The 15,045-nt window shown below is 37.1% G+C and overlaps 1 protein-coding gene across 1 annotated transcript in view; it reads left to right on the top strand.

Moving 5' to 3' along the window:
- Window positions 1-15,045, top strand: part of ARFGEF1 (ARF guanine nucleotide exchange factor 1) — a 101,730-nt gene that overhangs the window by 67,828 nt on the left and 18,857 nt on the right. The window contains exons 19-25 of the mRNA XM_069779471.1: window positions 1,207-1,358; window positions 4,960-5,088; window positions 8,238-8,396; window positions 8,712-8,862; window positions 13,054-13,144; window positions 14,279-14,319; window positions 14,422-14,591. Coding sequence (XP_069635572.1) covers window positions 1,207-1,358; window positions 4,960-5,088; window positions 8,238-8,396; window positions 8,712-8,862; window positions 13,054-13,144; window positions 14,279-14,319; window positions 14,422-14,591 — 893 coding nt within the window. The remainder of the gene's footprint in view (window positions 1-1,206; window positions 1,359-4,959; window positions 5,089-8,237; window positions 8,397-8,711; window positions 8,863-13,053; window positions 13,145-14,278; window positions 14,320-14,421; window positions 14,592-15,045) is intronic.

Genomic DNA, 15,045 nt, shown 5'->3' with positions numbered 1-15,045 from the left:
AGTTAGCTTTATTTAAAAGTGTTGGCTCTTCAGTTTCATGAAGCTATCTCCTTTTCAAAATGAGAGATGAATGAAGCCAAGCACCACTTACTTAACTCAAAATGAGTCCTAACTTCTAATTTCATATCCATTAACATAAATGCACGATTCTACCTTCAAATCTGTGTTAAATGCAACTGCTTATTTTCACTTCTCTTTGCATCTGAATTCTTGGTATTCAGTGCATTGACCATGGAGAAGACAGGTTTTGCTGTGGAACAGCAGCATAGGGAAATGCTTATGAGGGCTTTATGAAGTAACAGTGTTGCTGATGGGCATAGTGCAGAACAAACACAGTAACTGTGCCTTCTATTTCTAAGGTAACCGTGGTGTTTTTCTGCAATAACCAGTCTGTCATCTTCAAAAATGTTGCATTATTTGGTTTGTAGGGCCCTAATTTATGCACTTTTAAAATTAATTATGTTTTCCTCTTTCAAATACCAGAAAAACTTTTTTTGTGTTCTGCACAATGTGAAGATTCAAATGTTACTCGTTTTAGCTTTTCCCCAGAGAACATTGAGACACTTGACTTTTTCCCAACATAGTCAAATTTGTATACTTTTACATCCTAGGTTAGCCTCATGAGCAGACTGCTTACAAGAAATTTGCATCTGGAAAAAAGAATCCCTCTTATTTTCAATATTTGTTTGATTAACATAATGTTAATCATCTTTTATTGTAATTTTAAAGAAGCTGATTATTACATTCTACTTGGGTTTCACTTTCTTGATGAGATGGAGTTTCCATTATTGAAATGAAAAGGTGATTAAGGTAGTTCTCCCTCAGAAAAAGGATGTCCACTTATTTTTATTGTTATTTTCTGTGCTGATGGATTGCTATGAAACTTCTGTTCACTTTGAATTTAGCTTACTGGATGTGATATTTTTGCTGTCAGTTGAGGTGATGGAGAAGAAATGTTTGTTGTGCCAATCTTAAAATTCTGTAAAGGTTTAAAATTAGGTTACATTTCATATGTAAGTTTGCCTTACGTTAAATTTTATCTGTATTGTAAAAGAAATATATTGCTGGTTTGGTAATTTCAGAAAGTAAAGATAATATAAAAAATGCATCTGAGTATGGCACTGAATGAAAAATTTAAAATTATTATATTCCTGAAGACACCACTCCTAAAGATGCACAAATGAGAGGAAAAAAATGTGTTTACAGGTGTTGCTAGTGAAAAGCAGAGAAGACTCCTATATAATTTGGAAATGGAACAAATGGCTAAAACAGCTAAAGCTCTTATGGAGGCAGTGAGTCACGTTCAGGCACCTTTTACTAGTGCAACACACCTGGAGCATGTGAGACCTATGTTTAAGGTGAGATACATGTTTAAATGTTTACCTAGAATATCAACAGAGTTCCTTAATACAAAATACTGACAGGATTTGTTGAAAATACTAAAGATTTGTGTCTGCTATGTTTTGATCATTTTGTAAGTTATTTAACTTGCTACAGGAAAGAAGGGATTTTGAGCCGTCTACTCCAGTTTTGTTTACCCTGGGATTTAAGAAGTTTCTATGCTGATAGCAGCAGCATCTTGATATAATGGAGGAGTCATGAGGAGTATGTCGAGGGGACAAAAGTACAGGGAATAGTTAAAAATTTGAAATGATAGGATTTTTATTTCAGGTGTAGAGGTGTAGTCAAAACAGCAGAATTATGAAAATGAGAAATGTTTAATCCCAGTTCATTGTTTGAGTCCCTCCTACTCCTCCTCCTAAGGGTGATTACTTCATTGCATTTTGGGGGAGCAATTATCATAACAAACTTCCGTCTAATGTTGTGTCTTGCAAATTAATATTTCAGAAAGGCTAGGACTGTCATCTAGTTTTGGAGGAGGTAGCTGGACCCTGTATTATTAAACCATTATTCTAAACACCTGTTTTCACAATTGCGTAGGTGCAAAGCTGTCTGCATCCTGAATACTTTTTCCACACCAGTGAGTCAGATTCGTAGATAGAAAGTCTGTTCAGTAGTGTATTTTGCCGCAGTATGCTATTGGACATGGTCTTTGGCATAACTAACTCATTACAGCTAACTGCTACTGAAATAAATTGTTGCACCCTTACTATGCGCTCTCATCTGCTGCCCTTGTGCAAGTAGTGGTACCCATATGACTCCTTTGTGAACTGCTCCAGGGAGGTAAGGTCTCAGACCACTACCATTATAATAAATAAATGGTTCCCTGGAGTGATGTGCTGCAGCGTCAGGTTGAGCTCCGGGCCCAGGCTCACAAATCATAGAATCATTTAGGTTGGAAAAAACCCTTAGGATCATCTAGTCCAACCGTTAACCTAACACTGCCAAGTCCACCACTAAACCATGTCCCCACATGCCACATCTACACGTCTTTTGAATACCTCCAGGGATGGAGACTCTACCACTTCCCTGGCCAGCCTGTTCCAGTGCTTGACAAACATTTTGGTGAAGAATTTTTTCCTAATATCCAACCTAAACCTCCCTTGCCGCAACTTGAGGCCATTTCCTGTCATCCTATCTCTAGCCACCTGACAGAAGAGTGTCAGCACCCACCTCACTACAACCCCCCTTCAGGTAGTTGTAGAGAGTTATAAGGTCTCCCCTCAGCCTCCTCTTCTCCAGGCTAAACAACCCCAGTTCCCTCAGCCGCTCCTCACAAGACTTGTGCTCCAGGCCCTTCACCAGCTTGGTTGCCCTTCTCTGGACACGCTCCAGCACCTCAATGTCTTTCCCGTAGTGAGGGGCCCAAAACTGAACACAGGACTCGAGGTGCAGCCTCACCAGTGCTGAGTACAGGGGAACAATCACCTCCCTGCTCCTGCTGGCCATGCTATTTCTGATGCAGGCCAGGATGCTGTTGGCCTTCTTGGCCACCTGGGCGCTCTGAGGATCTAGCTGTAAGATTGCTGTCCATGAAACTTCTGAGTTCTTTTATCACCATATTAGTAAAAGTAGGATAGTACTCTGTACAGAATAATGCTAAATGAAGCCCTTGTTTAAGATCTGCTGTCAGGGTGTCACTTGAGAGAGGTGTACTGGACATAATTTCTCTCTCTTGACTTCTTTAAGGCTGAAATGAAATAACTTGCATGCAGACATCTGTAAAATTCATAGACTTATTTTTCCTTAAGATACCAGCCCTATTACTCTATAACATTCCTAGCATTTAGTATTTGAAAAGTACAATTGCAAAATCCATTGTCAAAGGATCAAACTATGAAGCATCAGGGTAGATTAACACCCTAAATGTCTTTTGTGAATGTGCTAAGAATTAGAAGTGTTTTTACTTGAGGAAGTTCATAAACTAATTGAAGTACTGAGGACAATGTAATATGTTGAACAGAGAGCTGTCTTCTCAAAAAAGTGAGAACTGTGGAAGTTAAATATTTAATTTCACATTTTTCATTTAGAATTTTTAATTTTTATTTTAGCAAAACTTTATATAAATTTCTGGGTATCTCTTTCACCCATTGATGCCAGCATAAAACTTATCATTATAACTGTATTTACAGACAGATTTGCTAAATGACTAAAACAGAAAAAAAATGTACTTTATACATCCCCTAAGCAGCCCCAAATTGATTGTCTATTTTAGAGACCTAATTTTCACCTTTAATGACAAAATAGTCTATTATAAATAACAGCATGCATCTAGTTATAAAGCATACTATAAAGATCTCTACATAGTTCTTAAGAAAGTATTAAGAAAGTTTTGCAATTTTTAAGATTAGTTTTGGTTTCAATAGGAATGAAAAATTAGAAAGGGGAGGAGAAGAAACATGCACTTCTGAAACACAGAGCCATAGAAGAGTTTGGGTTGGAAGGGACCTTTAAAGGTCATGCAATAGGGGATTAAGTCCTGGATCTAGGAATTTGTGTGGTGCCTTTAATATTGTCCCAGAGTTACGGTTTGGTGTGTGCAAGTGTTAAATGCTTTTCTGAGGTAGTGCTTTTGGAATTGCTGGCTTAAATGAAACCAAAGCTCTGTGGTGCATCATTTTATGATGAAATTAAGTGTGATATCTGTTGCTCCCTCCTGTGCCCATTGACTCTGTATTTCATCTGGGGAGACTTCAGGTAAAATTATTTCTAAAATTATGCTGAATACCCTGGGGTTTTCTCTCTATAACCACGTGTAGTTACAGCAAGATCCTCTGCATCTTCTGACTGGTTTTTCTGCTTGTGGGAGAGGGAGCCTTGACTATGAGGAGGGGACCACATGGACTCTCCTGCAATAACTTTTAGTTGAGTGTATTACACTCTGAGTCCCACCTAAGGCAAGAGGAATGGGAAACATCAACAGTGGCTTAGATGCAAAAAGGTGGAGGGCCGAGGGCAACAAAATTAACAGCAGAAAAATCAAGGAAAGAGTCATGTCCTGTCTCCTATTGTTGTTGTCTAATAAAGTTTGCTGCCCTATTTTACCCTACCTCTTTTTTTTTTCCTTCTGGTGTTATCAGGACAAACTTGTCTTATTTAAGTACATACTTTTCATCATAAAAGAATCTATTATACATTGTGTTGGTTCTTGCAATAAGTATTGACTATTTCTCACTGTGCAAAGATAAAGGTCACCCCAGCAATACCAAAACTCCAATAGACATTTAACTGACATAGCTTTGGGGTTTGTTTTTTTTCCAGCTATCTGAAGATGGTTGTGTGTGTTGGTTGCTGAGGGAAAGGGAGAGTGCTTCGGAGGGGAGCATCAGTCTGCATTATTTCTATCCTATTCTATGTCTCATGTCTCTTCTAAACATACTTCTGTCCTATTCAATGTCTCATGTTTATTCTATTCCATTTCTTTTGGCAAAAGGCACCTTCAAGGTTAATAATGTGAATTAAGGACGGAATTTACACTTTAGCAAGACGTTGAAACTATAACACTCCCTTCAAGTACTAACAGTTGCTAATGTAACTTTTATTTTGTGTACATTCCAGTTGGCATGGACACCTTTTCTAGCTGCATTCAGTGTGGGTCTACAGGACTGTGATGACACAGAAGTTGCCTCTCTTTGTTTGGAGGGTATACGATGTGCAATCAGGATTGCTTGCATTTTCAACATTCAGGTAAAAAATTTAAGATTGAGACAATACTTTGATTTATGTTCCAGCAAATGTTAGTGGGGATCTAAGAGTCCTTGTTGCTGAAGCTATGCACTGCCATACCTAGGGGCTGCCCGCTTCTGCAATTACTACTTCATCTGATACTTCATTGGAGGTGTTTTAAATAAAGTAACCTTTATTTTTCCTGGTGTTTTGTAGTAACTGCTGCCATGCCTGTGTACTGAATTTTTGTTTCCCCACAAGTTGACTACTTTTACGTCAAAGTACTTTCTTTCTAGTTTTGTTCCAAAACTGTTTAGCTTTGTTCTGAGGTTTCATAAAAGAAGTCTTTCAATCCTGTTTCATATGTAAAATAGTATCTCTGTGAACTGTGTTTGAAATGTTGTTCGCAACTTCAGAGAGATTATACTAATCTGACACTTCTATAATTGGATGCCATTTTAACAGTTATGGCACTGGAAATGTCATTCCTGATGTAACGCATGAATGTATCTTGCATCAAGCACAATGCCAAGAATTCCAGACTCTCTGGCTCCAGAGCTTAATTCTGATTAAATTTGGGTGGGTTTTTTGCTTCCCCTCCATTTTAAAATCATCAGTAGTGAATATAGTATTATGTTATTGCAGACTATTAGTTAACAAATGGACTACTGGTCTGCCATAAGCCCATTGTAGGGGTAGCTGAAGAGAGGGGCAAGCAAAATTCCTATGTTTGACATTGCATTATTTCATGCGTACATTGAAAACATTTTAAAAAAACCCAACCAACCAAACCAACAACCTTATAAGACTAACTTTAAGTAAAAACTGTTGAACTATGATACGATAGTGAATGCTTTGCTTCCCTCTCCCCTTGCACTTGTATTTAACAAATTAGATAACTTTTTTTCACTAATGTGGAAATGCACAGTGGGACCTCTGATACAGCTGCTTAAAAAAGCCCATCTGAGATCATGTAAGGTTTCCTTCCTCTGTCTTTTCACTTCATTTTCCCTCCCACCCCCACTCTGAACTGAACAAACTTAAAAATTTGATTAACAAAGCGTTCCCTGGAGCCTGCAGCTGTTCAATGAAATTCACGTTCCTGTTATTTTTGTTTCTAATCTGTGAAAGTGAAACTGGTACAAATACCAGTTTCAGCAGCTGCAGAGGTCAGCTCCCAGTCTTGCAATGTTCTGCCTTGAGTGGGGAGGACAAGGACACGTTTACACTAAGATCCCCATGCTCCAAGGTTGTACCAGAATCAGTCGTGCCCTTCCATTGCCTTAGGACAAACTTGATTGAACTGGAGGTGTTTCAAAACCAAAACTTCTCATTTGCTGAAATTTAAAAACTTGTTTTTGTATTTTCAATATAAATGATATTCCTTCTTGGTTTCCTATGGGAATTCTGTTTTGTTGATATCGTTAAAAACAATACTGGTTTGTTGATGATTTCAGTACATTACAGGATGATTCCATTGCACAAGTTCCTGATTAGACAGCAGTGTTGTCTGACTTCAGATGCCAGATAGTTCTGGTGGTTTGAAGGAGACTGGAAAATCTGTATAGGTCTTTTCTGTTGGAAGCAGGTTTTTCCTCTTGTGCTTAACTGGTGCTGGCAACTTTTCTATTTCACTGAATAAACATACGGAAGTTAAGATTGGTGTCTAAGAACAGTTAACATTACACACTTTGAGAGGTAATCGAGGGAACTGGAGGCTTTTAGTTTTAAGAAAATTCCCAAAGTACACAATATAGTTTAAGCTATGCATGTTCACTTCTAAAACCTCAATTAAAGATTCTGTTTTTAATTATTTATGCTTTTAATCTTAGACTGTCACACAGTCTGGCTTTTGTCTTTAAGCATCTGGGACAAGATGTGTTTCAAAAGGATGTGCTTAATTTGCTTGTATCATCCATTTTTACCTTCTGTTTGATGGACACATTGTTTAGTTGTTTTTCTCCTACTTTGATGGCTTAAAAAAAGGGGTAGAGGGGGAATATCTGTATGGAACACAGAGAAGGAACGTAGGACAGAAAACATTTTCATTTTACAGAAGATACAGAGTTTGTAGACTCTAAAGCTTCTTTGCTTAGTACTCTTTCCATGAAACTGCCATATTTCTGTGTTTATACATCATTTGCTGTGCCTTTTGCCAGTGGACCCTGTAGTAGTAGTTGGCTTTGAACACAGCAGCCATGCTACGTGGCTCTGTGAGAATCCATCCCTTCGATCATTGCCACTGTTGTGGCACTTGTATTTTCTCTATGAAACACACATTCTTCCTGGGATTTTTTTGGAAATATTTTATATGTGGTTTTATTATGTGCTCGGTGATTTTTTTTTTTTTATTTCAAAATAGTCTTAAACATCCAAACAGTTAAATATATTTCATAGCTGTCATTTGTTTCTCTGTACAACCATTTCGCTTTACGGCCTTGGATCATACATAAGAGGACAGTAAAATGCACTTCTGAGCTCAGCTGTAATCCCCTTTTTACCATTGTAATAAATTCATATGAGATCTGAGGAATTTCCTTTGGTGTTTATAGATACCCTATACATAAAAATTGGGTACTTACATGTGGAATGTTCTTTTTTGTGAGATTGTTTTCATCTGCCTAGATTATAGGTCACTTGCTGTTTGAGGTGCTCCAAATGGTGTAGATTAAATCAAGTATTTTGAGCAGTTTTGTGGAATTGGCAAAACATGCCTTTTAGATACATTATTTAGATTCTGTTGCCAAAAAAAATCCTACAACTTGAGAGAGTCTGCTAAGGCAGCATTTTCAGAGTAGGTCCAGGTATAGTAAAAGAATACTAAAAGCTTAGCTAAGAAGCCACATTGCTTCTGAAACAGCATGCTGTTCCCCAAAAAAGCCCCTCCCAAAAGACCAAACCGAGAAACCTAACAACCACCTCTGTGTTCTATGCTGTCAGACATACACTTTGTGTTCCTGAATAGAGGGAGCATGATTTTATCCCACAGCTTACTCCAGAAGAACATAAGATGTTTTCACTATGTAGAATGCTTTGGAAATTAGTTCTAGGAAGAGAAAGGTAAACAATATAGTTACTGGAATCACACAGATTGTACTAAGAACAAGAAACTGAGAAAATACTTACAAGACAATTTTTCCTTTTTTTTTTTTTTTTCCTCCCATTTGTAGCTGGAAAGAGATGCCTATGTCCAAGCATTAGCAAGATTTACGTTACTTACAGTGAGTTCTGGTATTACTGAAATGAAGCAGAAGAATATTGACACAATTAAAACTCTCATCACAGTGGCTCATACAGATGGAAACTATTTAGGAAATTCCTGGCATGAGGTACAAGAGTCATTTGTACTTAAACTGTAAGAAAGCACATGTACTGATTTTGAACACAGTAGTGTACTTGTTTGTGCATAAATACAGTGTTTTTTAGATAAGTGCCAAGTATATACTTCTGTACATAAAATTGTGAGAGACTAATCTGATAGTATTTAAATTAATATTCATTTTAGACACAAGAATAGAAATACTTGCCTGACCTTGAGTGTTTAGAATTCTTTTTTTCTAAAGATCTGCCTAAAGATTTTTATTTATTTATTTTTTACTATTTCAAACTGCTTTTTGTAACAACTTCTTTATTCTCTGGAATAGATTCTGAAATGCATCAGTCAACTTGAACTGGCACAGTTAATAGGAACTGGAGTAAAACCTCGCTACATCTCAGGGACAGTACGTGGCAGGGAAGGTTCTTTTACTGGAACAAAAGATCAGGCACCTGATGAATTTGTGGGGCTGGGACTGGGTAAGTAATGCAGATATGAAGTATTTAATTTAACTGGCATTGTTCAGACAGATACTAAAGTTTGTCCTTTGTTTTCGTTATTATTGACTGTGAGGTTCAGAGATGAGACTGTGAAGTAGTCCTTGTAAAATTGTTGTAGGCTTTGAATAGACCTATTCCTGTTTCTGGAATATTTGTTTTACTCTGTTAAGTATTATTGCTAGAATGGGAGAGTGGGAGATATAAGAAAATGATACATTATTGATTTTTATTAAAATATAGCTGACCAAGTAAGAATGGATTGCTGATGGTATGACCAGATTTAATAATACTGCAATGTTAGTGCACAAAGTATTTTACCAAATAGGCAAGCTAGTATGTGTAGGTTAAGCATTGTGTTATGAAACTTTGCAAGAAAAACGCAGTATTCAATCCAAGTGGGAGATTAGTTTAGCTTAAATTCTGAAATTCTGTTTCCTCCTCTTCTGGTTACTTCGGTACTCAATAAGTGCTTTTTTTAGGTTGGCCTAAGAGCCAAAATTTACTCCATTAATGAGATGTTGTTTCCTATCCTCCTAGAAAAGTATACCAATCTTACCTTAAATTATCTTAAAAATGTTGATTTCATTTTATTTATTTATTTATTCATTTATTTAATGGGAACACAGTTAACGACATACAGGTGTAGGGCATTAGGAAACTGTGGAACCATCAAGAAAGTATGTATAACTCCATTTGACTGTTAGAAAGTCTCAATTTTAGTATGATGCTCAGTATCTCCTGCCTTTTGAACAACTTCACCCGCAGCCGAGCAAAGCTTTGTGTTCCCTCAATTTTTCCTGTAACTTTTTCTAGGAGTAATGATTGTTTCGCTAGTTGCCTTGATCTTAGCCCTCAACTAGTCCTAATCATCTGGCTTTGTGTTCTCCTCAGACAGTTTTTCTTATTCTGCAGTCAGTCCTTTTCTTTCCATTCTGCTCTCCTTTGGCCTGCCTCTATGTACTCCCCTCACCTTGCCAAGAGCTGCTGAAGGGAAACCTTATGCCTGGAAATTAATGTGTCTGCCAACATCTCATATACTGAGCTTCTTCCTGCCCTTCTAATATGCATCCTACAGTTTAGTGTTCCCTGATGACCTATCCAACTTTGCTATTTCCAAATGCTGGCAGTTTCTCTATGCTGAAATGACTGGCCTTTAAAAATTTTAAGTCCTAATAGCTGAAGAATGTAAACTGTAGTCAGGTGTCTCTAAATCATACTTGCTAGTCGTTGGTGTAGATCCAGCTCATAAAGACTTCTTTCCTCTCTTGTCAACTACATTTCTAAGGAAAATAGTCTATACCCAAATCCATAAAATGTTTCTCTCTGAATTGAATTTCTGGAATACTTGTTACAATGCACATATGGAAACTTAATGGTTTTCTTTCTTTTTTCTTTTTTTCTTTTTAATAATAATATCACTTCAGTCTTACAGGAAAATGCCTAACTCAAAGGAATTTGGTTTTCATGCACTCGGGGGCTGTTAGAACATAGTCATTTTCTCAACTCTGAAATTTTTCACTCTTCTCTACACGTCCAGTGTTGCAGATACTTTAATTTTCTTTCTATAATCACTCTGAAGTATCCTTTGGAACTATGGCTTTCAGGCAACCTTCCTATAAACCTAAATTCCTTTGAAAAACCCATAGTGCATATGTCCATATATACAGGCACATATTTTATAGGAAAATAGTTGTCTAATTAGAGTAAGTGAAGTTGCAGGCTGGTGACACAGAAGCTTCATCTTTCAAACCTGCTTGCAAAATCAGACATGCATTCACTCTTCACTCAAAAGCAGCAGCATTCACTCTTCCTGCTGAAGTTAGAATTGTGTGGTTTTTTTAAAAAAAACAAAACAAAATCAACCCCCAAAACACCTTTGCTTATTTGCTGCCTGAACAAGGATTCAGGTGTGCACTCTTCAGGCATCTACATTTGAATGTCTTCATCGCTCTTGCATTATCTTCCTGCTGTAGCTCTTTTTTGTTTTACTTGAAAATTCAAGGCATCACAAGCATGTGGGTTGTAAAAGTAAACAAATAAGCATCTATTCCATTGCTTCTTTGGTAGGAATGTTGTCTGTCTTGGAGTTGTAACTGTGAAGTTCAGCTTGCTTCTGCTGTAGTTTCTATTCACAAAGTTGAAAGACAAAACTTGGTGCTGTGAGTAGGTCATAGCTAAAGTGTACTTCTTAGGTAACCAGAAATCCTCTTGGACAATGGGAATCTGAGGAATCAGTTTTACATAAAGCAGAATTATATAGGTGACTGTTTCATTGTAAAGGATGTCATAACTGTTGGAATATAAATCTGCTATCTGTTCAGGTTTTCAAGCATTGATTATAAATCCTACGATAATAAGGAATTCTCATGTAAACTGGCAGAGTTGTAAGGGTTACCTGACTTCTTGGAAACAGCCCTTCAAACTCACTTCACACAGCTGCTTGTTTGATATGTTTCTTAGCTGAAGCATTACCAAGATTAAAGCTAATTGATACTTGTAGCTTGTGTGCTTAGAAGAGAAGTCTTGGTCAAACCCAACAGTATTATAAGTTGCTGAAATACTAGTATAAGATTACATATGTATGCACAGAAAGGTTACTCCATAAATGCCTTAGAAAAATACTTCAGATGGGTCAGTTTATCTGGCTTTGACAGCCAGTCATCTCCAGCCACCTCCAAGTGTGAAGCACAACAAGGCTTAGAGGCAGACTTTTGGGAGTCAGTCTGAAACATGAGAACTTTTTGTCTCTGCAAAGCTCTGAGAACAGAACTGCTGGACTTCTTTCAGTCTTCTGTTCTCCCCTACCTGTCTGACAGACTGTTTAAGAAAAAAACCTAAATACAGGGTAGGTGGAATTACCCAGAATGGTTGCAAGATTCCTGCTCTTTTTTTGATGGGGGGTGAAGGGGGGCTTAGAGATTGCCAGGAATTTCAGAAATTTGCTTGTTGTGAAGTTAGCATTTTCTTAACATGATCTTTCGCAGGTGTGCATTACAGTTACTAGCCTCCAAAATAAATATTGCTATTTTTAATTATAGGGTTTTTTCACTACTGTAAGGTGATAATTTTGCTGTACTTGAGATGTAGCTTTAAGATGAAGTTTTGGTGGGAGCTCTTCTCTGTGAATGATTAAAAAGAAAATCTATCAGGATAGATTTACTCACTTGCTGCTAATAAAGTGTGGGAAGTTCTCCTCTGTGCAGAATTCTCTATCATATGTTGTGTATTTTCAGTGGCAGAATTACCAAAGATCCATTGAAAGATGGAGAGAAAAAGGTTGTTCTTGTGCTTTTGAATTTTTTTCACTTTTATCTATTCACACAATTGTTCCAAATGTGGATGATTTTCTGGGACTAATAGTTTATACATGGATAGAGAATCTAGAGAATTAGGATTTAAACCAACATGCAACTGTTCACTGAGATGCCCAGCTGTCCTGGTTTCAACTGGGATAGAGTTAATTTTCTTTCTAGTAGCTGATAGTGTTATGTTTTGGGTTTAGTATGAGAAGAATGTTGATAACACACTGATGTTTTCAGTTGTTGCTAAGCAGTGTTTAGACTGAGTCAAGGATTTTTTCAGCTTCTGATGCCCACCCGGCAAGAAGGCTGGAGGGGCACAAGAAGTTGGGAGGAGACACAGCCAGGACAGCTGGCCCAAACTGGCCAAAAGGGTATTCCATACCATATGACATCATGTCCAGTATATAAACTGGGGGGAGTTGGCCTGGGAGGGATCGCTGCTCGGGAACTAACTGGGCGTCAGTCAGCGAGTGGTGAGCAATTGCATTGTGCATAATTTGTTTTGTATATTCCAATCCTTTTATTATTTTTATTGTCATTTTATTATTGTTATTATTATTGTTATTATTTTCTTCCTTTCTGTTCTATTAAACTGTTCTTATCTCAACCCACGAGTTTTACTTTTTTTTTTCTTTCTGATTCTCTCCCCTATCCCCTGGGGCAGGGGACGGGAAGTGAGTGAGCGGCTGCGGGTTGCTGGCTGGGGTTAAACCACTACACCAGCTTATGCAAGGGAAATTAATAACTTCTCTTTTTTGTGAATTAAAAATGCATTTAATTGTACTGGTAGTGGCACAACTTCTCTTCTTCTTTATTCCTAGCCCTTTCTGTGTTATCTCTTACGCATTTTTCAAATTTTGTTCACTAGTTGGTGGAAACGTGGACTGGAAGCAGATAGCAAGTATTCAGGAATCCATTGGTGAAACTAGCTCCCAAAGTGTTGTCGTTGCTGTAGACAGGTATTGTATTAAATTTGCTGTTGCCACTTCAAGGTTTTTAAGCAATATTTGAATACCCTGTGCTAATAATCGGACATTATTACTTTATCCCTATTTGGAAAAAATTACATAAATATTATCATATTAAAGTGCTTTTTGGTTTTGTGGTTTTTTTCCTTTTTTGTGGAGCAGAAGTAATTTTGCAAGAAGGAACAGAACAAAGATTAAGCAAGAAGCCTTTTTACTGATATAAAATTATTGCAGGAGAGTTGCAGAATGAAGACTGCTGTACTGTCCGGTGACATATAGCAAATAGTAACACATAGCAAATCTCATTTTGCCTTAGTACAGGGAGCATTACTGACAGACCCTTTTTCTCCTAAATATAATTACTGACTCCCTGCTTTCCTCTAGATTATGTAGATATTGTCTGAAATTACCAAAATTATTATTCGTCTTCTTTTCTATGAATCATATTTATCATAACTGGATTTCATCAGGCGTAATACATATCATAAACATTCCCTGTTTATATCGTAAAGTACTGATCAGACTGGAGTGTTAGTGGATCTTGCTCTCTCAGCATATAAGAAATCAGAAAATGTCATTTTCTTAATGGTTGTCAAAATTGACAATCACAAAGGGGTATCATTCTGAAGGCTTACAAGCATTCCTGTGATTGAGTATAGACAGCAAGATCGATGTCAGTTCAATGAAAGTTGCCTTGCAGTAAAATCACATCAAGCGAACTGGAGTCTTAATGTCAAACGGATAATAGCTCTTTATGTTTGCAGTATTTCTCCCCGCTTCATAATGAGAAGTTTTCAAGTATCTATTTGTCATGGCAAATAGGAATTGTGTAGTCTGGAGAAGTTTGACTTCATATTTGGAGCAGGGCTGAATAGTTTCTAAACTACTGACATTATTCATCAGTCCCTGTCAATGAGAGGATAGGAATAGCAGCGATGCTCACCTCCCAGCCTCCATGCATATATTAAATATTAGAAATAATTGAAATATTTCTGATTTTATTTTCAAAGCTCAGTATTTTTCCACAATTGCTAATTCTATGTATATTTTAAAAAAAACTTGAATGCATGTTTAATAGGTGCTTTTTTAAGAAATTGTAACAATGTCTTAAACTGCACTTTACAGAATATTTACAGGATCTACAAGGTTGGATGGAAATGCTATTGGTAGGTTTTATCTCCACCCTCCCCACCCCCCCCCAACCCATAAAGCAGCTTTGTCTTAAACCTTGGAAAAATATTGCATTAAAATTTGTGGTCATTTAACAGTGGATTTCGTTCGCTGGCTTTGTGCTGTATCTATGGATGAACTGCTGTCTGCTACCCACCCTCGAATGTTTAGTTTGCAGAAGATAGTAGAGATTTCTTACTACAATATGGGCCGGATAAGGCTACAGTGGTCTAGGATCTGGGAAGTTATTGGAGATCACTTTAATAAGGTATCCCTGTTAATGATTATATTGCATACTCCTTGCATTGATACAATTGATCAACAATTGATACAATTGATACAACAGATTTGTTGGAAGAGCATGTGCTCATCTGAGTTATACTATTTTTTCTGTCCTTCTGTATAAGTAGCTTAAAACACAACAAAAATTGTAAAGCTGGAAGTGGCTGCGAGAAGACAGAGGTACACGATATAATAAATGTAAAAGCAGGAGTACACATTAAGTTATTTATCATGATCTGGGTCTAGAACTGGCTGCCTTTAGTTATGTTTTCTTACTTGGTGAGGGGGTTTATGAAGCTTGGGATAAGAGGTTGTTTTCTGTTTAGGTCTAAATTGACTATTTATCAGGTGAATGTTTGACATGCATTTTTAATACAGGTTGTTGAAGTCTTGCTAGATAGCTTGCTTATTTTTAGAAAGTTTTAAATGCTAGGATATAT

The sequence above is a fragment of the Haliaeetus albicilla genome, chromosome 3, assembly GCF_947461875.1.
Source record: "Haliaeetus albicilla chromosome 3, bHalAlb1.1, whole genome shotgun sequence".
Taxonomy (NCBI): Eukaryota; Metazoa; Chordata; class Aves; order Accipitriformes; family Accipitridae; genus Haliaeetus; species Haliaeetus albicilla.
Note: the sequence above shows the minus strand (reverse complement) of the source record. Positions and strands in the feature narration are given on the sequence as shown.